Here is a 22,500-nt window from a genome sequence, read left to right as displayed (position 1 = left end):
ATGCCTATGCAAATTTCTGGGGGATTGGGGGGGGGCCTTAAGGTTTATTGTATGGCAGGCAGTCTTTGGCAAATCTGAGCGCTCTGATTGGTTCTTTCTCGGTCGGGATTTTGCAGTACGGCAAATTCAAAATGTGAAACCAAAACTGCAAAGAAAGAATTTTAATATTGTCATTGTTCATAACGACACTACTAGAAAAAGCTAAAAAGGTTGAATGTTTTGCCGACATTTCAAAGATGGATGAAGAAGACGAACAATTTATTATCCTTTTGATGCAGAAACTGAAACAGGCATCACCGAAAGCCAGGGGGCCATTGACAATTTTATCAACCTTCAGAAAAGTACAAACGCAAACAAAAAGATGGCCCCTGATATGAAAACTCTTCTTCGCTACCTGGAAGCTAATGGTATGAAAAATGAGAAAATTTAAAGCTTACCTGCGTCTGAGCTTGACCACGTTTGGTCAAAGAAACAATACCATATACTTACTCGAGCCGTACTGGGAAATATTGGCCTTCGGTTCGCCCTCTGTAAAGGAATACAGGTGACCCTCGGATTCCGGATACCGGATCCCGAATGGTAGATCCCACGGGTTCCACCCAAATTGATCCTGGATTCCGTCGAAATCCGCGGGATTCGGGATTCCATACAATGGATTCCGGATTCCACGCTCTAGATTCCTTCACATCGGGTGACTCGGTTGTGGAGGTACGGACCTCGCTGCGCTCGGTCCGTACTGGTCCGACCTCGGGCCAATATTCCCCGGTACGGCCCTCTCGCTCGGTTAGGAAGCGGTTAGTATGATGGGTTTTGTGCAAGTAAAGTGATGGGGGGGATGGGGAAAAAACCAAAAAAAAATTCATGCAAGGGAAAATGCCAAGAAAAAAAATTCACTCAAAGAAAATGGTAAAGAAAAAAAAATTCATGCAGAGGGAAGGTCCAATTGTGACTTTTATTTACAGTGCATTTCACAAGACTTTTGACAGGCGATTTGCGAAGTTCGTTGTAAATTTCATAAGTTCGCTTCGAACTTGGGAATTTCACTACGTAACTGTCAATCAAAGGGCAAACTTTGAAAGTGTTAAAAAGGGTTGACAGCCCTACACGACTCCCTTGTACGAGGTCTGGTTTCTGTTGCCTTTATCATAATTTTGCTCTCTTGATCAGTACATATTTGAATGGACGTCTCTTTTAGGCGGTTCGTGTAGTATTCATTTAGCAATGGTTTTTGTCCTATGAGGATTTACATTTGAATCTCTATACTGCTGTGTGATACGTTTTCTTCCAAGAAAATAGTTGGTCTGGAAAGTAACGTTTTTAGTTTCTTGGTGTTCATTTTCTCAGCAGTAATGTGTAATGTGAATGTGACGTTATGGCGTCTCGCTTTTGCGTCAATTTAATTCTAGGCTCGACCGATATATTCATCGGCGGTAGAAGCGAGTGATCTTCTGGTTTTAAATGTTTGACCAGGGCCCGGGCTCATTTTGTTTTTGAACGCCTGTTACATTGTGCCCTGTATTAGTGAGGTAGCTGGCTTCTTATAGGCTTTGTATGCCTTTTTTTCTGCGTTTCTTAGCAGATCGTTATGCACTTTGGAGGCGTTGGTTTTTTTTTTTAATTCTTTCACTCGTTCTTCTCAGCCTGTTTTGGTTTGTGGCCATGGTCAGTAGTTGTCCTCCTTGAACCTCTGGAGTTAATTTGTTCTCGTCGATGCTCTTTTGATATTTGATGTCGATGTCTTTGGGTCGCTTCTTTGTCGAGGCATTAAGATAACCCGACTCTAGATGGAAGTTCTCTGACATATTATTTGGTCAGGCAAGACCGCGGTTTCGATCCTATCATGTCCTGTCATGTGGATCTCATCAGTTGCCGATAGCTTGATTCAAGGTGAAGAGCTTTGTCTCTCTTTGTTTCTCCTGTATATATTTCATTCTCACATTCGCTCAAAATAAAATTTGTAATACATAAACAGTTAGAATTTGGTATCTTTGTAAATATTCTATAAAATTATTTGTGCCCACGATAAAAATTAGAGGATGGGTCTTATCGCCTTGAATAATGATTCTATAATAAAATGAAAAGAGCATTTACATGTAGTCGTAGTGTTAAAACTTTACAGAGGGTTGTGTTGGTGAATGGAGTATGGCATCATTATTATGGGCTGTGGGAGAGGAATTCCAGAGGGCAGGGACTGCAAAAATGTATAGGGAAGCCGTCCACTCCAAGTGGCTTCCTCCTCTCTCACTGTGTGTACATTTTCGAAAAGATTTTGCATTAAAAAGTGGCCTGTATCCTTTGATCTGTTGTGAGTGTAGAATAATTTATAAGTCACAAAAACATAGATAATGAATCAAGATTTCACTGTTAAAAAAAAAGCAATATTTGTCTAAAAAAAAAATTCGTGCAGGGGTTTTCACCTGGAAAAAAAATTCCTGCACAAGCAGTGCGCGAAAAAAAAAATTCGTACCAGCTGAAAATCCCCCACACCCCCATCACTTTTCTAATGGTCCGTCCCTAAAGAATCTGTATCAGATTTACATATGCTAATTATTTTTAAAAAGTTTTATTCCTAAAGAGTTTGAAAGGGTACAACATTGAGTTAGCCGATTAGGTCTAGATCTATTGATGAGTTTGACAGAAAAAAAACCACTCAACCACGATTGGATAATCTAACCATAGATACAGAGACCAGCACTTGGTCTCCCACTTTTTGATATCTTTTCTTAGGAAGGCTACTTTTGCATCAAATGCGTATTTACTTCCTGGGAATACAAGTGTCGTGAAAAACTGTTTGGCATAACTCTTGATCCGTGGACTAGAAAAGTCCAATACTGTACAATGAGGATTTTCTCTCAAGAACGTGCGGTGTATTCGCTAGTCACACAAGTATATATACAGGCTGCAGCTCCATTTTGTTGAGGTAAGAGACCATTGTTATGTATCGTGTTCATTTGGATCCGATGCCTTGTGAATCGCTCCCGGATATCCTTCACTAATCACTAGGCTGTTTCAACAATTCAGTTTTTGGGAAGTTGTCGAATTTCACTCGAGAGTTCTACGCCCTGTTCCCCTCCCACTCACGAGGGAGGCCGTTGTCTTTCGAAGGGCAACACTCTGGCTCATCTTTCTACTTTGAAGCTTAAGGTTTTCCCTTTTAGAGATTGTTACATAAGGCTTTTGCACACAATTTTCGTCCCGCGGAAGTCTTCATGTTGCATAGTCCAAGAAGCACATCGGGTGCACTTTGTAAGCCGGGAGATAACTCCAATATTTCCTTGACCTGAGAAACAGAAAGTAAACAACTAAATAAAAAGGCGACCTTCAGCGTGCGTTTCCAAGTTCCTTTAACGTCTGACAATACAGTTCACATTGAATTCTACGTTCGTTACTTGGTCACAAAGGAGGCCGACCAATGCTCTGTTTAACCAGCCTGCAAAACCCGGCCAGCTTTGTGTATGCCACTTTAACTGCCCGTAAAAGCTCTACCTCCAGCCAAGCGAATACGAGGTAAGGGAGCGAATCCCCCATCCATGAAAATCAATTGAAATATTTTATTAGTTCTGAGTGAGAGAGCGTGGTCATTTCAAGGACGACACCTGATTGGTCATGTGGTGTGAAAGTGGACCATGCGGTTAGGAAGGGGGGGGGGGGGTGGGGTGGGGAATCAAGAGACAAAAACATCCTTTGCATTATGGGTGCGAGATAAAAGTAAATTTCAACTAATTATCATGGGGCAGAGGGCTTAGCATAGTTTATGCCATACTAGGCAAGTCGAGGTGCAAAGAATTGGTAAGGAAATCCAGTTGACCTCTTTAGCTTGTACGTTTTGCTTTCCCACTTCAGACCACGTGATGTCACCAAGGGAATTTTTCCTTTTGTTTTTTCGTAAGTTATGCATAGCAGCCTCAGACTGGGCCTCGCCTGAAAAGAAGTCGGAACTACCTTTGGCGCCAAAGAGTTGTCTTCAAGCTCTGATTGGTTCATTGTGTTGGTCAAGACCATTGTGATTTGGGAAGAGGGGAGGGCGATTGAAGAGAGTTAATTGTCCCCTACCCTCTCCTCCCAGCCTAGGATATGTGACGAAATGTTACTCACCAATTCTTCAGGTAAATAGGCTGATAATGGCCCAACATTGGCACCAGTACTGGTCACTGCTTGCTGAAGGAACGATACCAGTAATGCAGGCACGGGTCCCACCTCTATGCATTTCATGATGGCAATGAAATCTTCACAAAATCGTACTAAAAAGTTGAACCAAAAAAAAGGATTGTCTTACATGTAATATCTGGAAACCCCACGAAACAGAGTAGGAATATTCAAATAACTTTCCCTGAGCCTTCCAGAAAGCTTTCAAGCCTTCGCAAGACCTTCATTTGAAATGATAACTCGTCTGCGAAAGATTAGTGGCTAACCAAAAATAATGAATTAAAACTTAAAAAGCCTTCTGTACTAATAAATTACCACCGGATCACTTAAAGGGACTGTCAAACAAATTTAGGGTAATTTCATAATTTCATGACACAAAAAAACGTTCACAACCTAGAAGGGAACGTTGCAATAACCACTAAAAACTGTAGAATAACACAGAAGAAATACAATAAAGCTAAAAATATTCGAGGATGGACCAAAAAGGATTGCATTTTGGTCTTCTTTAACAAAGTCGGCCCGACGTTTTCAAGTTTACAACAACCGCCTGGATAAAAGTCGAAGCATCTCTTCCGTCATTTAACGATAATTTTTCAGTTAAGGAAAATCCATATTACGAGTTCAAAACACGTGATTAAATGTTTCTCCTAGATATCCCAAAACACCTAGCCTGCGCAGCTGATGGGATATTTTATCGCGGGATTATTTAAGCACGCGGGAGTAAATCGATGGTTGCTTCGTTGTGTTTTGGGCGCAATTTCAAAACTAATCGTCACCATGCCAGTCGCGGCCCACTTGTGGCCACGAAGCAACCATTGATTAACTCGTTCCCGCCATAAAATATCCCGCCTGCTGCGCAGGCTACAAAACACCATGACATGGTTTCCTTTAAGGAAAAATTTCATGACATTAAATCATTAATAAAGGCTTACCTAAGCCTTGTTGTATTCTGAATGAAGAATTCCAATCGTAGAGAGCTGAACTGTCTGATTTCCTCATCTTGTTTGGGCTAAAGACAGAAACATTGTTCAAATAGACTACTTCGACGATACGGCGGCCATTTAGAACTATATTGTTCCAACAGCTATTATGGGATGGCCAGAGGGCAAATATATCCCATTATGAAAAACTGAACTACGGATATCAGATTTCCAGCATTTCCATTGGCTCGCCGGACACAGGCTATCAGTTCATATACCTGCTGTACCTAATATGGTCAAGGAACGCGTGAGCAATAAAGCGGGCTGAAAACATTTTTGCAACTCTGAGAAAAAATGGCCGACAAAAGCCGGTTTTTGGACCGGAATGGACCGAGGCAAAGATCAACATGGAAGAGTTGTTGATCCTGGAGTTTTTAATAAAACAATTATTCTACTCGGGCTTGCTGGATATAAAATGATTATAACCAACTCGGCGGGTTATCTATCACTTCATATTCAGCGCGCCCTCGTAGAATAACTGTTAAATTAACCTTTTTAAAAAATGGAAATCAAAATGGCTGCCGAATCGTCGAAGTAGTCTATTGTACAATGTGAAGTAAAAGCAAAACACAAGGGAGTTTAAACCAGTACGACGCCGACGAAAACGCTACTTCAAAAATATAACTTCGCGCTATCATAAGTATTTCGCGATCATTCCATCTGGTTCACGTTGCTCAAAACGAGCGAACTATCCTGTATGAAACTGGACGGGTACAAACAGTTCATTGTTATCTGCTCACGTTGTCATCAAAACCTTAGCCTGCTTACAGGCGGTAATTTGTATTTCGGTCGCCATATTGGACGGATGGAAGTCGCCCGCTCTTTCCCGCCCCACACACCGTCGTTTTGGTCACCCGGCCCAGACCTATCCCATGCTCTTTCAAAATGGCGTCTGATAGAAGTTTCGCGGCAGCAACAACATTTACCGCCAGCGAGCAGGCGAATGTGGTCATTTCACGTTGTTGCCTTCCGCACGTTTACGCGCAAATTGTTGAGAAAAAAACATTCTTAATTACAGCAATATGAAAATATAAAATATATTACGTAATGATATATGGGTGCCCCCCTTTACCTCAAAATTCTATTCCTTTTAGGGGGGCGGCAAACAGGCAAGGAGATGCTCACTATTAGAGTTTATGTCTGCCCATAATCTAGTATCTCACTGTTTAATCAAATCCTTAACGGGGGTGGTGTATTTCAAATACCCAAATCTGACAGCTCCGTCTTGCGATTTATCAATTCTACACAAATACTTGGAATAACTGAAACTGCATAAGTAAAAAGTGACATTATAAGAGAGTGAAAGAGATAATGGAGAATATCCCCATTATAACCATATTTCTTACACACCCTTAATATATACATCCGTTTCCCTGCCTTACCTAACAAAGTATCAAAATGAAGGTCCCAATTATTAGGACTGTGATGAAAAACCACACCTAGCAATTTGATGTGATCAACTTGTTCAATACCCTGTGATGGTTGAGGGAGTGAAACCTCAGACCTGCCCTTGACGATTATTAACTCTTTGGTTTTACTTAATTTAATGGTCATTTGCCCACTTCTTGATTACATCAACCTCTACATCAGAGCAGTCATAAGTCTTTAACCTATAGGTACTCAAGGTAATGTCATCAGTATACTTGACTGACCTCCTCTTTTGGAAATAGATGCACTAAAATGCCTTCACTGTCTCAGACGAATTCTTGCAGTTCACTAAACCAGGGGCTCCGGCAACGCAATACTTTTCACTTACTCGCAAATTACTCTAATCGAAAATCAACACAACTCCTGACGTCACGAGTCCTAATTGCGCCATATTTTTGGCCGCGCGCAGGTTGGCGCAAATTTCCGAAGGATCGGTTGAATAGGTAAACTTCAAGGTAAGGAAAAACTAGAACGTGCAGTTTACCATAAGTTAAGCTCAAAGAAACATGGAATTCAACGTTTGAGCTTTATAGACGGGTGGAAAATTTCACTTCACAGGCGCTTTAACCAATTGATGATATTCTTGTTTTGTGCTGTTGCCGTAGCCTTCATCGTTGCTAAAACTCCCTAAAAGCACGAACTACTTTCGGGCCAATCGCTGAAAACAGAAATGGACCCACACGATCAAACGAGCCAATTATAACGCAAAATCATTTACATGCAGCCGGCAAAAGGAGTGCGAAAACGCCTGCGGGCTTATTTGAAGTAGTTGGTGGCTAGGTTGCGAGAAACGATGACGAGAAATGTTTGTGCTTTTCAACAGACGAGATGGAGTTCGAATTTTACACGGGCCAGATTGAAAAAAACAACAACATTGACATGCGGAACAAAAAGCCTAATTTTGTACGCCCAACATTTCTTACAGCAAAAAGGCATCCATAGCACAGCAAGGATCCTAAAAGTGCGAGCCACCTTTAATTCGTATTATTTCGTACATTTGTAGTAGCCAATCTGGAGCTGAAGATGACTATCGAATAGTTAGATTAAATAATGTGCAGAGGATGAATGCACTTACTTAAGTAGCCAAACTCTCAGGATTTTGCTATACAATCTTTTGTTTTCACTGACCCAAATGCACCCCTGATTTCAGCTCAAAATTTGAAACAAGGATATTTTACTTTAACTAGGCAAAACATTTAACGATAAAAAAATTGCGATAAAACATTTCGTAAAAGCATATTAAAAGTTTGTAGACGACGTTTCAATAAGTGTTCAACGAGCGCAGAATTTTTATGTTCAACAATGGGGGTACAAGCTTCCTCAAAGAAAGCCAATTCCGCATTCTAAAAGTGCCAAGGATAATTTGACTGTCTTGTCTATGAGATGCTCTTCATCAAGGAGCGCAATCCTAGTCTCAACACGCAGACTGATTCCATTCGCGAAAAACTCTTTGTTTCAAAAACATTCCATCACCTATTGTCTTTTTAGTATTATAACATTTTTTATCTTTCATTTTTTGACTTGATAATGACGTAAGCCAAACGTCGAAAAGTCGTCTACAAACTTTTCATATGCTTTTACGAAATGTTTTATCGCAATTTTTTATCGTTAAATGTTTTAAATAACCGCGTCTTTTTCGTGAACTAGGCAAAAGACATGCAAATAGAAGACTTTGAAAAGGGAAGCCATTTTGGAATAAGTTGTATGTAAAGTCCCCCCAAACACACACCCTTACATACCGTTCGATTTCCTCATCTTCCAAATTCTTCTTTGCCCGCGTCCGTTCGATATTCAGTCCCAGACAAACCGCGTGCGCTGTCATCCGCGCAAGCGCCCATCCCTGGAAAGAGAAAAAAAATGCGGATGAAAGTAAGTAACACATATCAGAAGGTCCTAAATATGTAATTTCCGGGGACCTTCAATCTCTACTTTCAAAGGGAATCAAAATGCAGAGTTCTTCTTCTGAAGAGCAGCCATTAGGAGAGAATTTTTGGTGAGAGCACTCGGTTTCCACCAACGTGGCCTGGGTACGATTCTAGGGCTCGGAGTCATATTACGTCGAGTTTCTTGGTTCTTTCCCGAGTACTACGGTTTTGCCCTCTCGTCAAAAATCAACATTCGATTTCTTTGGATTTGATTTTCAGTCTCTCAAATTAGTTTCTGTGAAGCCAGGGGAAAAAAACCTAGCTATAATATATGTCTAGTGTTTCTGGCCGATATAAGGCGCGCGTGGGGGAGGGGGCAATCATTCAAAATCAGAAAGAAAACCAACTTCAAAGGATGAGTGTCCCAAGACTCTTGCCATGTCTGAAAGTCATCTGGTGGCAACGTGAACTTTAAAAAATTACTCGATTCTGATTGGAAGAGGGATGTACAAATTTATCACAAGTTACTACGACAACCACCCAAGTACGATTTTCATCGAGAAAATAAGTATGGCTAGTATTCGATTTGCTATTTTCAACAAAGGCAAGGTGCAAAATCTGAAACAAAGTTTTTGGATGGTAGTACAGACAAAAGTACTCAAACCTGTCTAAACGTTCTTCAAAGCCTAAGGAAAGATTTTCATAAGTGTATGAAGTTTATAAAGATTTTTTTTTTTACAGAAACGATCGAGACGACGTTGTTGAGTGTATTGAAAACAAAAAAATTGCATGACCTCGTACGTTTCGGAATCATCATACAAAACTCTCGCATTCAAACTCGCTTAAAAGTGTCAATGCATAAATGGAGTCTTGATCTTCTGCACCTTTGGATCTTCCGTGATCGTTTCAGCGTCCACGTGATTTGTGATCAGCGGTAGAACCTGCTCAAGAAGACAAGGTACCAAACTCTCAGCATCAAACATAAGGAGACAGCTGGAGAGATCCGCTAAACGGGAAACAAAAAAATAACATCAAACAACTTTCCAGCGAATCGAAACCGCATACAAAACGACGTTTGTCCGATATTAGGAACCGATAAGGAACCAACCAGCCAAAATCATTTCCTCGCTCCGACTGAACTTTAAAACTTCCTGGAACAAAAAAAAAAGGAAAAATAGACGTTTCGCATGACACCATAATAATAATTTTGTTAAGAAAGTACTTGCGCTGTGCGAAATTTGATGAAATGAGAAATCTATCACTCTTAAATGGAACCGACCGAACTCAGACCGGGTGAACTTGTACCGGCACGAAATTCTTGTGCCGTTTACATGAAACCGGGACGACATGCTTGGTGCCCGGTTTTTGGACGAAAAACTTCTCTTTTGTGATAAAAGATATCGCTGACCCAGAAGCAAACAGGTTTGAAATTTCTGGACCCGGTTTGAGATGTGTCGTCATTTACACGAGAACGGTACGAATTCAGACCGGCACGACAATTTCTCGTCGCGGTCCAGCAACCGAAACAAAATCAGACCGGTCTGAGTTCATTGTCAGGCCGGTCTCGTGTAAACGCAAAAAATGAAATGTATAGAGGCCAATACGAACTCACTCCGGTCTGAGTTCGTCCCGGTTACATGTAGATACCCCCTAAGAGCTTTTGTTGGCAATTGCGCATTGTGGGGAAAAAACTATACGTTGAGTAGAGTTAACTGAATAGAGTGTAATGTGAAGTGCTCGATTTCTATCCCATATGAACCATGTGAGCGTCAGCCCTACTGATGGAAATGGGGCCACACAAGGACAGAGAAAAACTCTGACCAGGGTGGGAATTGAACCCACGACCTTCGGGTTAGATCTCCGCCGCTCTACCGACTGAGCTACAAGGTCAGACGGGAGCAGGCCGTGGGAACTGAAGATCTTAAAGTCACGGCAATGAACATGTACAAGGACAAGGAAAGGTTACGTTTATACAAACGTTGGCCGTGCAGCACTTATTTTAAACAGAGTTAACTGAATAGAGTGTAATGTGAAGTGCTCGATTTCTATTCCATATGAACCATGTGAGCGTCAGCCCTACTGATGGTCAACCAAAGCTCCAAGCCCCTTCTGCCCGGATAGTTACCCTTAGCTGTGTCCTAACAGACGCTAATAATCCGGGCCAGAGGGGACCTGGGTGTAACGAGAGTATGGGGTAACATCATTTTGTTCCCGAGCCATAGTTCCCTAAACAGATGCAGTTTCAACGTCAAACCAGGAACATGTTCCGCCCTCCCTGAGTGGGTTTCTTCAAACTGAACTGCTACGCTTCTTTACCTTGATTAAACTGTAAATAAACCATTCCTTTCCTCCCACTGTCAACAGATGTCTTAATTGTTCCACTTTCTTGCTGCTCAGGCACCGCGCCTTCATCACATCCGCAAAAAGCATTTCAAGAGCCTGGAAACAAACCATACAACTTGTTATATCTTGTTATACGATTGGGCCAACAAAAACACCCTTACAAGTACGCGCCAAGTCATGCGTTCCTGTCTGACGTACTAATTAGTATAATTTAATTATTTATTTTAATTTTTAAAAAACTTATATTTGTTTATTCAACTTGCAAATCTCCCTTGGGGGTTATCGTTTCCTTAGATCATCAAAATTTAGAAAGGATTCGCTCGCCGAGTATGGTAACCTCAGTCAATCAATGCCACAGTGACTCCACGTGCGTCCTATGGGCATATTCGTTTTGAGTTTGTGTTTTATAACAATCTGAAAAGAACCACGTACGAGACAAGGATATCACAAACGGTCTTGTAGTTCGCTCCTAACCATACGCTCCTCGTGAATCAAAAAAACGTCAACAGAGATTGGGCGAACGAGACATACTGGTGTGCGGTTTGCCCAAAGTTACGTCCTGGTGTTAGACGGGGAAATTATCTGGAGAGGTAACTATCTGGGGATATCCCGTGCCATAAGAGTCAGGTTGGCGTCAGTAGTGGACACCATCCGCGCCTCCCACCTATGCAATCGTATCCATGTACTACGTCCCCCCCCCCCCCCCCCCCCCCAAAAAAAATCAAAATAGACTCCCAACCATTGCCCATAATGGAGACCACGGGTCCTACTGTAGTAACCATCTGCCTTAGGGGTAATCATCAGGGAGTTTAAGAAATGACGATGGCTACGGCAACGACAATGGCACAAAACAATAATATCAACGGTAAAAGGAGGAAAAACAATGGTGCTGCACGTGCGGTACGCATTTTAGCACATATTTTGTGCGGTACTCTGCTTAACAACGACGTGAAATCACCAAATTTGAGGTTTCGACGACAACGCAAGCATGCAAATGTGAGCCTTTCATTCTCCACGTTTACTCTGAAACCACTCGTACCAATTTATTTAAGGACACTTCGCCAACATTGTGCGACGTGAACGAGATATAATAAACGTGAAAGACTCACGACAGTGCAAAGTAATATTTAGAGGTGACGTTTTCGTTGACGTCACCGTAGTAGATCTTGAAGTCCCTATTAATAAATGGAGAGGCGACCCTAAATGTCAATCAATGTCAGTCAGCTGCGAATTACTTTCAATCAAGTTCCATACCTGTAATACAGGCTTTGCAGCCGTCACTGGATTTCCGCTGTCCCACGTGTCATCTGAAATTTGAAAAACGACTGAAAGTTGAAGCAAGGTAGAGGAATGTACTGAGACAAGGATAGCCATGCTGCAATTTAAATTTCAGTTTTTGCAAATCACTTTATTGCATGAATTTAACCTTTGCCTTCGACACCTAATGTCATTCTCTCCATGACCTCAAGGAGCATCGCACATCTGCAAAGAAATCAGTTAAGTTACTAGTTAGCCACGGGGTTCTCCGGCGTTTTAACATTCAGTAACAGGACAGACATCGGATCATCCGAGGATGATTCACAGGCTACCAGCTAATAACTGCTGTCGCCAGCTGGGTTGTCGTGATGGTGCAGTGGTTAGCATACCCGCCTAGTAACCAGGGAGACGCAGGTTCGATTCTATTATATATATATATATATATATATATATATATATATATATATATATATATATATATATATATATATATAATACGTTTTTCATTCAAAAGGGATCAGTTAGTCACTACTATATTAACATATAATTCTGGTGATATTGAGACTAGTGAAGCCAAGAGAGTGCTCAACAGTGAAGGAGCCAGTATATATCGTTAGAATGTGTTCTCAATCTGAGTACATATGGATTTTGTACTCAGATTGAGTAGCCATTCTACAGATATTAACATTTTATTATTCAACACATTGTGACAATGTCCAAATATGGTTATAGCGCGCTCAATACTCGTCGTGCGTACACAACAGATATCCTGCGATATACGTAATTTTGTTTGTCGCGGAGAAAAATGGTAGTTTTTCCAGCTTTTTTTTTCAATAAACGTACAAAATTGTGCTTTGTCATCAATGCATTGAATAATAAAACAATTATCCTGCTCAATCTTGCGGAATATCGCCTGATTTTAGCCAACTCGGCCTATTTATTTATTAATTATTCACTTATTTCTCGGCAAATTAGCATTGTATTTTGCTAGAGGTCTAATCAGCCTCATGTAAACCCGATGGTAAATAAAGGAATGTAATGTAATGTAATGTAACGTACCTGTCTAAAAACCCAAGAGGAAATCCTTTTGGGTTGACTGGTTTCAACAAAGAATTGACCAACCTAAGGTTGTTGAAAACAAAAATTGCATTAACTATTTTGTGTATGAGCAGCACCTGCCTGAAATAAACAAAATGGGTTTTTTTTACGGCAAACAAAAATGTTGCCCTTAATGAAAGATTGCCCGACAGTTAAGTCGAGTGCACAGTAACCTGCGATCTGGCGTTCTTTTCGCTATAGAGGGTGGGAAATGTACCTTTCGCGCCCTGTCTAGAGAAAAGAATGCCTGATCGCAGGTTAAAACAGTGAAGCCTAACACTTGACACAATAGAGCTGTGTGCTATAGCGATGCAAAATACGATGTTGTAAAGAGATAAACGTGGTATCTGGTTTTTTTTTTTGTATCTCACCGTAAGGGATGCTTTCTCTCATCTGGCGTCAAAGCATGAATGTGGCCACAGCACCATGAGCATGCGCAGACTGCCAGAGCAGGAGCCTCGTACTTCAGAAGGTCGCACAACTTCTACAATCCAGATGAATAAGGTAAAGATAATGAGCTGCATTTGGCAAAAAAGAAATGAACACAAAAAAAGCCCAAAGGCTTGAACCGAGAAAAGCACAAATAACGTGGTATCGTCTACGCAAGGTTTGCCAAAATTCAAACAATAGCCCTTTTCACGGTTAGTTTTTCTCATTTCCATTACAATATAATCTAGCATGTATGTGTATTTGTAGTTTTAACCCGAAATTGCGTCGCATCCAAGTCAGATTACATTGTAATGCAAATACGAAAAAATAACCGTGAAAAGGGCAATTGCTTGTAATCTCCCAATCTGATTGGCTAATTTGCCGTTGTCGATAAGAGCCTAGACAACGCCGCTCACGTCAACGTGTCACGCAATGGTAATAGCAGAAGCCCATTAACCGGAACCTCCATCTACTATATTAACCCTCTGAGTCAACCATGTCCAGTATTTTTTAATTTTTAGGAGCACATCCCAGGGGGGTTTTCACGGGTGTTTTCACAATAGCCAATCATAAGAGACCTACGGTCGGCCACTGATTACATCACGTGCACCACACCCGAAACACGAAGGTATTTCAAAATGATGAAAGATATAGAGCAGTTCTAAAAATAAAAAGACATGGGACCAGGGAGACAGTTGACTAAAGGGTATCCTTGGTTTGCATCCAAGTGATAAGACGGCCATGTTGGTGTACAAAACAATAGAAAATGATTACACATGTTTTTGCATAAGAATAGAGTTAAATTCTCATTAGACATTTTACAGCATTGTTCTGTACACCAACATGGCCGCCGTGACGTCAGATAAAAACCCCCAACAATACGTATAGAGGCTCCAGGTAATGGGCACCTGGTAATAGCCAATAAGAAACAAGCATTTTGGGAAATAAGCCCGGCAATGAGATTGCTCTTTCTTTTTGCTACAATCTTGGTCACGCTCTGAAATAAACATTTTCTTCGACGTTGAATGTTGGGGTAAAATACACATCGAACGTGGTCCAGCTTTGTCTGTACTCGTATCGACAACAATTAACAATTATTGGATGAGGTTGAGCATGTTAGCGATAATTATCAAGGCCAAAGTTTGTGTTACCTGCTGAAGCCGAAGGCTGAGGCGGATAACACAAACTGAGGCCTTGATAATTATCGCAAACATGCGAAAACCGAATTCAATAATTGTTTTATTATGCATATTCCTGAGCTGAGCTCCGCCATGACAAAACTGATCGAACTGCTCGTTAGTGTGTTAGGTGACGTCACTTCTGCATGCATAAAACTATTGTCTGTAGGTATGACGTCAATTCTACATATATAAAATCTATTGTCTGTAGGTATGACGTAAGAGAAACAGAGCAAGCAAGAATGAGCTGCGTGCTTATAGCCAATCAAAATCGAGCTTGTGACACCAATGTATAATAATATTCGTTATCACAAGGGTCAAAATTTGTTTCACAGACTCACGAGGCGCACAACATTTTGCCCACTGTGATAACGAATATCGTTGTCGATAAGAGTACAGACAACGCTGAACCACATTCGATTTGTTAATTTTACTTTTGGCAAACCTGAAGTTTGGTGTTTACCGTAATGTCAGTAGACCATTTTCGAATTCTCACGACTGGACTGGATCTAGCATGAAATGGAGGCTAATGCGGGCAAATTAATTTGTGTGTGAACAGATTTGCCCGCATTAGCCTCCTTTCCATGCTAAATCCAGTCCAGCCGTGAGAATTCGAAAATGGTCCGTTCCCGGCTAGCAATACTGAGTGGGAAAATCTGGATGGGAAAAACTGACATGATGTTGACCTAAGTGTTGACCGAATTACTTTGAAAGCATAGAAGCCTGTTCACACCTGCAGCTGATCTGGTGGCACAGCTTTGGAGTCACACTGAAAAGCCTTCATGACTTGATGCATGGCGTTAGAGACGTTCATACAATGTTCATCCCAATTCACTTGGCTAAAATGTCAATGCAAAAAACGTTTTAAAAAGATAGAATGACCGAGGTAGCCTGCTATGCACATACAAAAGTGAAATCATGACGCTGGTTTCTACCCTACAAGCAGAGTTGTTTTAACAGCTACGGTTGATTTCACCCCCTGATCGAAAAACGACAGCGCATGCTCGGCAAGAAAAAAAGGAGATTTTTAACTGACATTCGTATTTAAAACAAAAAGCAAAGTTACTGCTTTGACCGATCATAACAGGCGTAAAAAATCAAACAAGTTAATAAAAACGCAAGGCAAATACTGGCAACCGGCGACGATAAGCGCGGGAAATTCCGAAATCGCGGTTCGCTCGACTTTTACCAGTGATTGGATGCTAGCGCAACGCGTAATTTTTAAGCCAATCATTGAGCGGAACATTGCAACATCAAAATAATAATTACGAAATTAGTTTGACATAGAGTTGCAACCGCTTTTCAAAATCAGACAATCATGGTCGTAGTGTCGATTCAATTTTAATGGTGAAGTAACAGTTATGCCCAAAAATGCATGTCCTCATACACTTCTCATCTTCCACATCACTTGTCTCAAGAAATAACATTTAAGTGCTTCATTGACTTCGCTCCCCAAGAAAACATAAACAGGGTAGATAAAATTACCCGAAAAACAACCCAAACCTTAATCCCTTGTATTAAGTGAAGTGCGGTCGTCGGGATGAATGTAATCTTGAGAGGGACTGTCAGAGCGCGTTTCAATCGAGTGTCGTAAAACCAAGACCAAAGTAATTACTTTGGCCAATCAAAAAGGACGGAGACAATCCAATAAACCAATCAAAACAGTAATTACACGTAGCCGACACAAAGCACGGGAAAATGTGCTCGCGCGAGCCACGCTTTTGTTTTGGTTTCACTTCTGATTGGTTGAAAAAAAGGCACGAGAACTTTGAACCAATCACTGAGTGAAGTAATGCAAAATCAAAGTAATTCACTAACTACTTTCGACACTCAATTGAAAACCGCTCTGAGGATGACAATACATACCTTTAAATCAGAGGGCGAGCACGACTATGAATACGAGTTTTCCATTCTGAGCACGCGCACTTCAAAAAATGTCGGCCTCCAAACCTAAGCGCATGCTCAGTACGAAAACTCGTATTCGTAGTCGCCCTCCTCCTCCGATTTAAAGCTCCCTAATAACTGGCGTTTCGACAACCTGAGAGAAAGTCATCTTCAGGGTTAAGTGTTTATTCCAGCTACTGACGTTACACAATGTCATCCGCAAAGGCTGTCGAAACGTAAGTCAATGCAATCCGACACAGTCCTTGTCAGGATCACAATCACCTGGACGATCGCGTATTTATGACATGACTCTTGGGTTAAAACCATCTACGATCTTAACTCGTTGTGCCGCTAAATAGAACTTTAGATTCAAAGGGATATTTAATGATGTGACGATCATCGAAATTGAGCTTGTACCTGATTAGATGCGTTCACATGGCCCCCGTACCGTCTTGTAACCAATAATTCGATAACCCACTGTTATCATTCACACTAAATCTCTTACAAATACCTTGCAGGAAATGCTGAATTGCTAAAAAATTGACTGAGAAGTTCATTGACAGCAGCTTGATTTGGCGAATGCTGTGTATCGGGAATAAATGCGCGCCACTTGTCAAGATCAGGAATGTAACGCGAGATCCAGTGAACAACAAACGAAGGGGGAGCCTGAGTGTTCACAACATCTGTAATGACCTAAAGAAATTGAAACAGTCGGTAACTAAAAAGCCTTCGTACGAGACAAGAAATGGTCGCAGTTAGGGACATTTGAGCCTGCTTCGCCGCTTTTTGGGATATTTTGCCACTAAAAATAAAATGTTCCATAAAGGGATATTTTATCCCAAAAATGCTAGCAGCAGAGTCCATCGTGCGCTTGTTACTCGAGGTCCAGAACGCACAACCATTTTGCCGCCATCTTCATTTAACCCTTGAATGTAAACTCTTTTCTTCCGTTGTCGTCGAGAGACAGGACTCGAAGATGCGGAAATCAGTGGCACCGATGTCCCTTACCTGTGTTTCAATCTTATCCATTTTGGGACGTCACTGACGCCACTTAAGAGTGTGCGAGAGTCTACACTGGCTTAAAGAAAAACTTCAATTTTTTAAAATAAAAATTTTGGTCGCGCGGGTGCACCGGATACCAATTAGATGAACCTCAGGAATGTGAGGTGAGGAAGAAATCAAAACGGTTTTTTTTTTCAATACGCATCAGCAATTTGACCAAATTACAAACTACTAATTTAGAACAAATCGAAACTATACAATATTACCTTACGCCCATACACTTGACCAATGTGGCACAACAACAAGAACGACGTGTTGAACATTTCTCTTCGAACACTTCCTCTTTTAACTGCAATGAAATTTCAGGAAGAGAACAGGCAATGCTAGACCCTTGCACTGACTTCCAAGAACGGTATGACTACGGTAAATTCCTTTCAGAATTAAGGTTGTCCTCTTCTTGCGTCACGCACGCAAAGCTACTAGCTCATTCTCCCCTCCTTTAACGCGCTTACGAGAATAAAGCAAGTGGCTCTTCTGCTCAGCTGAGGTGTTTATGGTGAAGTCCATTAATTCTTGCAAGCTGCGCTACTGATTCTGAAGGAACTGCGAAAATTCTCTGACACATTGTATTGTATTCTACTGCACATTATCGTTCGTGACAAAGAGGATTTGTCGGAGGGCGCTTCTTGTTTTTCTCTCGCCACTGAAGGTAACGCAATAAGAGAGAAGTGTGGGGTTCCAGCAAACTTCGAATGACAAGAGGCTTAAGATTAAGGCTCTAACACAAAGCAGGACTTACTCGCACTTATCCGAACGCAAATTCGCTACTGACCAAACGTAAGTGTGTCAAGAAATGAATCGATGTTGACTTGGGAACTTTCAAAAGATTGAAACACTAACGTTCGGAGTTCTGGTCCTTGGCTTTTGAATCTCTCAAACTGAAAATACGAGAAGCCAACTCTTTCCCCGCCGAATACGTCAAGAGTGTCAAATAGTGGTTGTACAATGCAACAACATATGAACAGCTCTGTTTTGTAATAAGCGATACGGTTATCTCGCAATGAGCTAACCAATAAAACTTCATCACTAGAGGTCCAAGAACAGAGTTTATTTTTCATACTAACCGTCTTCTTTATCTGTCGCTGCATGGACAGTTTGATCAGACACTCTGTGAAAGTAAAACCAATACATTAAGGAAATGGTTGAAAAAGATAAAAAGTCTGTAAAACTTCAGAGAAGATACATTTTGATGAAAGGAAGCGAGTCGCAGGTTCGACTCCAGCAAAATCAATAAAAATTCGAATAAATTCTAGGGTAGTATGAGGAGTGGATTTCTACTAAAACAATTGGACTACTCGTTCTCGTTTTCTACGAGTCAAATAGTAAACTCGGCGCTACGCGCCTCGCCGACTATCTATTGATTCACAGAAAACCTCCAAGTAGTATACTATGCTCTACAAATATCAGTAACTGTACACATCTGGAAGATTTATCCATAATTTGTGGGCGTTTTTAATAAAACAATTACTCCAATCACGCTTGTTGGATATAAGATAATTATAGCAAACTCGGCGCTACGCACCTCGTTGTCTATACAACTCATATCCAACGCGCGCTCGGGGAATAAATAATTATTGTTAAATATTTTTTGAGTATCAGAAGTAAATTTTTGTTTGCTTTGTTAGTATTATCCACAGTGACGGGCGTCAAAATTTCGCGCCACAATTTCATCCAATCACAGGCAAAAGCGACTGACCGATTGCGTCTTGTTTGCAAACGCTTTCCCGCGCTTCGCGGCGGATGCATAAATTGCTTTGTGTTACGAATAACTGATGTCAATGTCTGTTACTGTTGTGATTGGCCAAAGTTCAATTCTCTACTTGCACAAATCCCACAATACACCTCTTTTACCCCCCAAAATTTTGCATAATCATTGTTTACAATTTCTCTTGGGACATGAAGATGTCCCAAAGGAAATCGAAAAAAAAATGCCTATGCAAATTTTTTTTTTTTTTTTGGGGGGGGGGGGGGGGTAAAGAGGTGTATTACAGGATTCGTGCCAGTAGAGAATAGCTCCTATTTTCTTATTTTTACGACACTCTCTGACCAAAACCCGCTTTACCACGGACGCTCTTTCTCTCGGAAAAATCCCTTACTTGATGAGTCCTCTTATGAGGTTTGGAAGCTTTCCAACGCTTCCGGCTGCAACTGTCATCCATCGAAACTTCTCCAAATTTAATAGCGGGTTGAGGAATTTCTCATCTCGGCTGCTAAGATCGGACTCCAGAGCCTGAAGAAAAGACGAGGAAAAATCAGATATCAAAAGCGCTGTCTTGGATCCAGTTTCTTGGTGATGAGTTTGAGGGCCCCACCAGAAAGCCCAGCCACTTGGGATTTGGTATAGTTTGATATATTGGTGTACCGATCATCGATCGAAAATCTTTAAGCGACGCACCAATCGATTATACACCTTATTCAAAAATGTCCGCCATTTTAGTATTCTTTTCTTAAGTTTCCATGCAAATTGGCCCTTATGGACTCGTTCGTTGTCCCACAATGATTATTCGAATGTGGATGTACCAACCACAGGAACAAAAGACCCTTTGTTTTGACAACCAATGAGGCTCTGGCTGGCCGAATAATGACAATAGGCGACGTCAACGATATCTTCCCTATAAAATGTAATGTACTGCTTGGTCTGTATTTCGCGAATATTCCACCTTGCTCACGTTGTACAATACGGGCAAACTATCGTAATAGTGGATTAGTACAACGTTTTAAAAATAAAGGTAGAAAACGAACGGTTCATTGTTGTATGCTCACGTCTCAACTTTTCGTCAAAACATGACATTTGGTGATTTTACGTTGTTATGCAGCGTACCACAAAAAATATGTGCTTTAAAGCGTGCCACACGTGGAGCATGGCTTTTTTTTCCTTTTTAAACTAATAATATTCTTCCTTTTTGGCGTCATTGTTGCCGTGGCAGCTGTCGTTTTTTAAACTCCCTTCTACCGAAACCTGACGGCCTACATTCCATCGCAGACAATGACTTTCGAGTTCTGGACTCCAGATGTCACGCATTTTAGTACAAGAAGTTGCCGTATTCCGCAAACCGAGATGAAGTCATCAAATGAAAGGTTTTCATGAGGACGTGAGCATGCGTCACTGAATCTTTCATTCTCTACCATCTCCACTTCAATACTGCTCGTGCCAAATCATTAATAGATACTTCAACAATGTTGTACAACGTAAAAGAGATTGAATAATCGAGAAATAGAAACGATACAGCGAAGTTGCATTTTAAAGCGCAGTCTTCGTTGCCTGAGGTCCCTAACGACAGTCACGTGGAAAGATGATTATTCGCTTACCTCAATGATCTCCAGAATTCTGCTCTCTAAAATGCAAAATAAAAATCATAGAAGGTGAGCAATACTTGACAATGTTAATTTACCGATCGGGAAACTTTAGCCCAAACCAGTCGAAGATGATCGCAACCAAACGTGATAGAACACGACTGCACGAGTCGCTGACTCTTACCTGCATCCTGAACCTGCTGTGGTGGAGAAACAGATACCTGGTTATCAAAGATATCTCTCACCTCTGGTGATGACAGCTCCATTCTAAGGGATAAGATACCACAAGAAAAAAAATATGAATGAGGAAGTAACATTCATTTCAGGAGGTCCCGAGTTTAAGTTCTTCCATGGTTCCGGTCCTAGCAAGCGCTTGTACAATAGTCAACTGGCCTGCCTTCATCCGGTTGGAATTCTTCAAGATTTACAGTGTCTATCAATTTTTATTATAGTTTCGTTGGCCCTCAAAAGCTTCTGAGAGGAGCAGTATTATTACTTTCTGATTAATGTACTTCTCCGTTGGTTCAGCAGTTTTCGACCTTCTTTTGCGCAACCATGATCTCTATTAGTTAAACTTCTCTTTGAATGGGACCCGCCTTGATTAGCGTTTTGCTATTTTTCAGGTCAACACTATCTGCAGCTCATTCTGTTTTTAACGAAACAAAATGATTCTCTTACTTGGATGACAAAGTTGTGAAACAAAGCTTCAGCAACAGCTGACACGAAACGTATAAAAGGTACAATACAACTTCACACAACAAGGATATATGTTTCAAAGTAAACAATAAAAAAACATTCTGTATGAGGGCAATCTCGACCTCAGAGCTCGTCTCTTGACTGAGGGAGAGAACAGCTCTGGGGAACCCTGACACGAAGTATCTTCTCATTGGTTTTCGTGAAGAACAATCAAAAGCGTCTTTAATTGGTGCATTCATGTTTGCACGAGGACTGAGCCGGCGTTGTAAGGATCAAATAGCCAATTTTTGTCTATGAGAACCCTACTACATAGAGTTTCCCAGGGCCTTAGGCTCTGGTAACGAAAATGATACAAGGGAAGAAAAATTAAAGTAGAATTCAATAGAACATAAATTTAAATATGTCTAGAAATGCCCCCAATTAGATGCACGTTGATATCACTAAGCGTCGCGAAGTATCCCCTCGTTCTTCTCTCCAACTTCAACGTCACTCGTGCCTCGGAATACAGACAGTTAACACCACAAAGTGTCCCACAAATGGTACTCCTCAAGTTAGGATAAACAGATGCATTTACCCTGAGATAAAAATAATGCTACACCTTTACCCTTAGCTAGCCTTACTGTTGGTAGCAAAGGTTTGTTGGATGTCAAAAGCGGGTGTGCATCGACTTAGCTGTGCTCGTTTCTCGACATAAATGAATAGGCCTTTTGCAGGTAGTGGTCACATGGTACAAAAACTGCCATGCTGGAGAGAAAATTGCGTAGTGGAACATCTAAAACACAGAAAATTTAAATTAAGTTGCTTTGTCTTTGATGTCCCAGTGCGCGACTTGCTTTCCAG

General features: G+C 41.1%; 1 protein-coding gene across 2 annotated transcripts in view; it reads right to left on the bottom strand.

The window, feature by feature from the left end:
- Positions 1–2,547: 2,547 nt before the first annotated feature.
- LOC138040989 (mediator of RNA polymerase II transcription subunit 24-like) overlaps positions 2,548–22,500 on the bottom strand; it is a 39,221-nt gene continuing 19,268 nt past the window's right edge. For both annotated transcript variants that reach the window (XM_068886745.1, XM_068886746.1), the window contains 18 exons: positions 21,149–21,231; positions 20,980–21,005; positions 19,767–19,900; positions 18,735–18,778; positions 17,877–17,959; positions 17,120–17,301; positions 15,458–15,563; positions 13,489–13,601; positions 13,079–13,141; positions 12,189–12,244; positions 12,017–12,069; positions 10,736–10,858; positions 9,528–9,570; positions 9,304–9,425; positions 8,294–8,394; positions 5,079–5,155; positions 4,096–4,241; positions 2,548–3,280 (listed from right to left, as the gene is read on the bottom strand). In XM_068886745.1, the coding sequence (XP_068742846.1) occupies positions 3,155–3,280; positions 4,096–4,241; positions 5,079–5,155; positions 8,294–8,394; positions 9,304–9,425; positions 9,528–9,570; positions 10,736–10,858; positions 12,017–12,069; positions 12,189–12,244; positions 13,079–13,141; positions 13,489–13,601; positions 15,458–15,563; positions 17,120–17,301; positions 17,877–17,959; positions 18,735–18,778; positions 19,767–19,900; positions 20,980–21,005; positions 21,149–21,231 (1,681 nt within the window). In that variant the 3' untranslated portion in view covers positions 2,548–3,154. The remainder of the gene's footprint in view (positions 3,281–4,095; positions 4,242–5,078; positions 5,156–8,293; positions 8,395–9,303; positions 9,426–9,527; positions 9,571–10,735; positions 10,859–12,016; positions 12,070–12,188; positions 12,245–13,078; positions 13,142–13,488; positions 13,602–15,457; positions 15,564–17,119; positions 17,302–17,876; positions 17,960–18,734; positions 18,779–19,766; positions 19,901–20,979; positions 21,006–21,148; positions 21,232–22,500) is intronic.

This window comes from Montipora capricornis, chromosome 3 (assembly GCF_036669925.1).
Source record: "Montipora capricornis isolate CH-2021 chromosome 3, ASM3666992v2, whole genome shotgun sequence".
Classification (NCBI taxonomy): domain Eukaryota; kingdom Metazoa; phylum Cnidaria; class Anthozoa; order Scleractinia; family Acroporidae; genus Montipora; species Montipora capricornis.
Note: the sequence above shows the minus strand (reverse complement) of the source record. Positions and strands in the feature narration are given on the sequence as shown.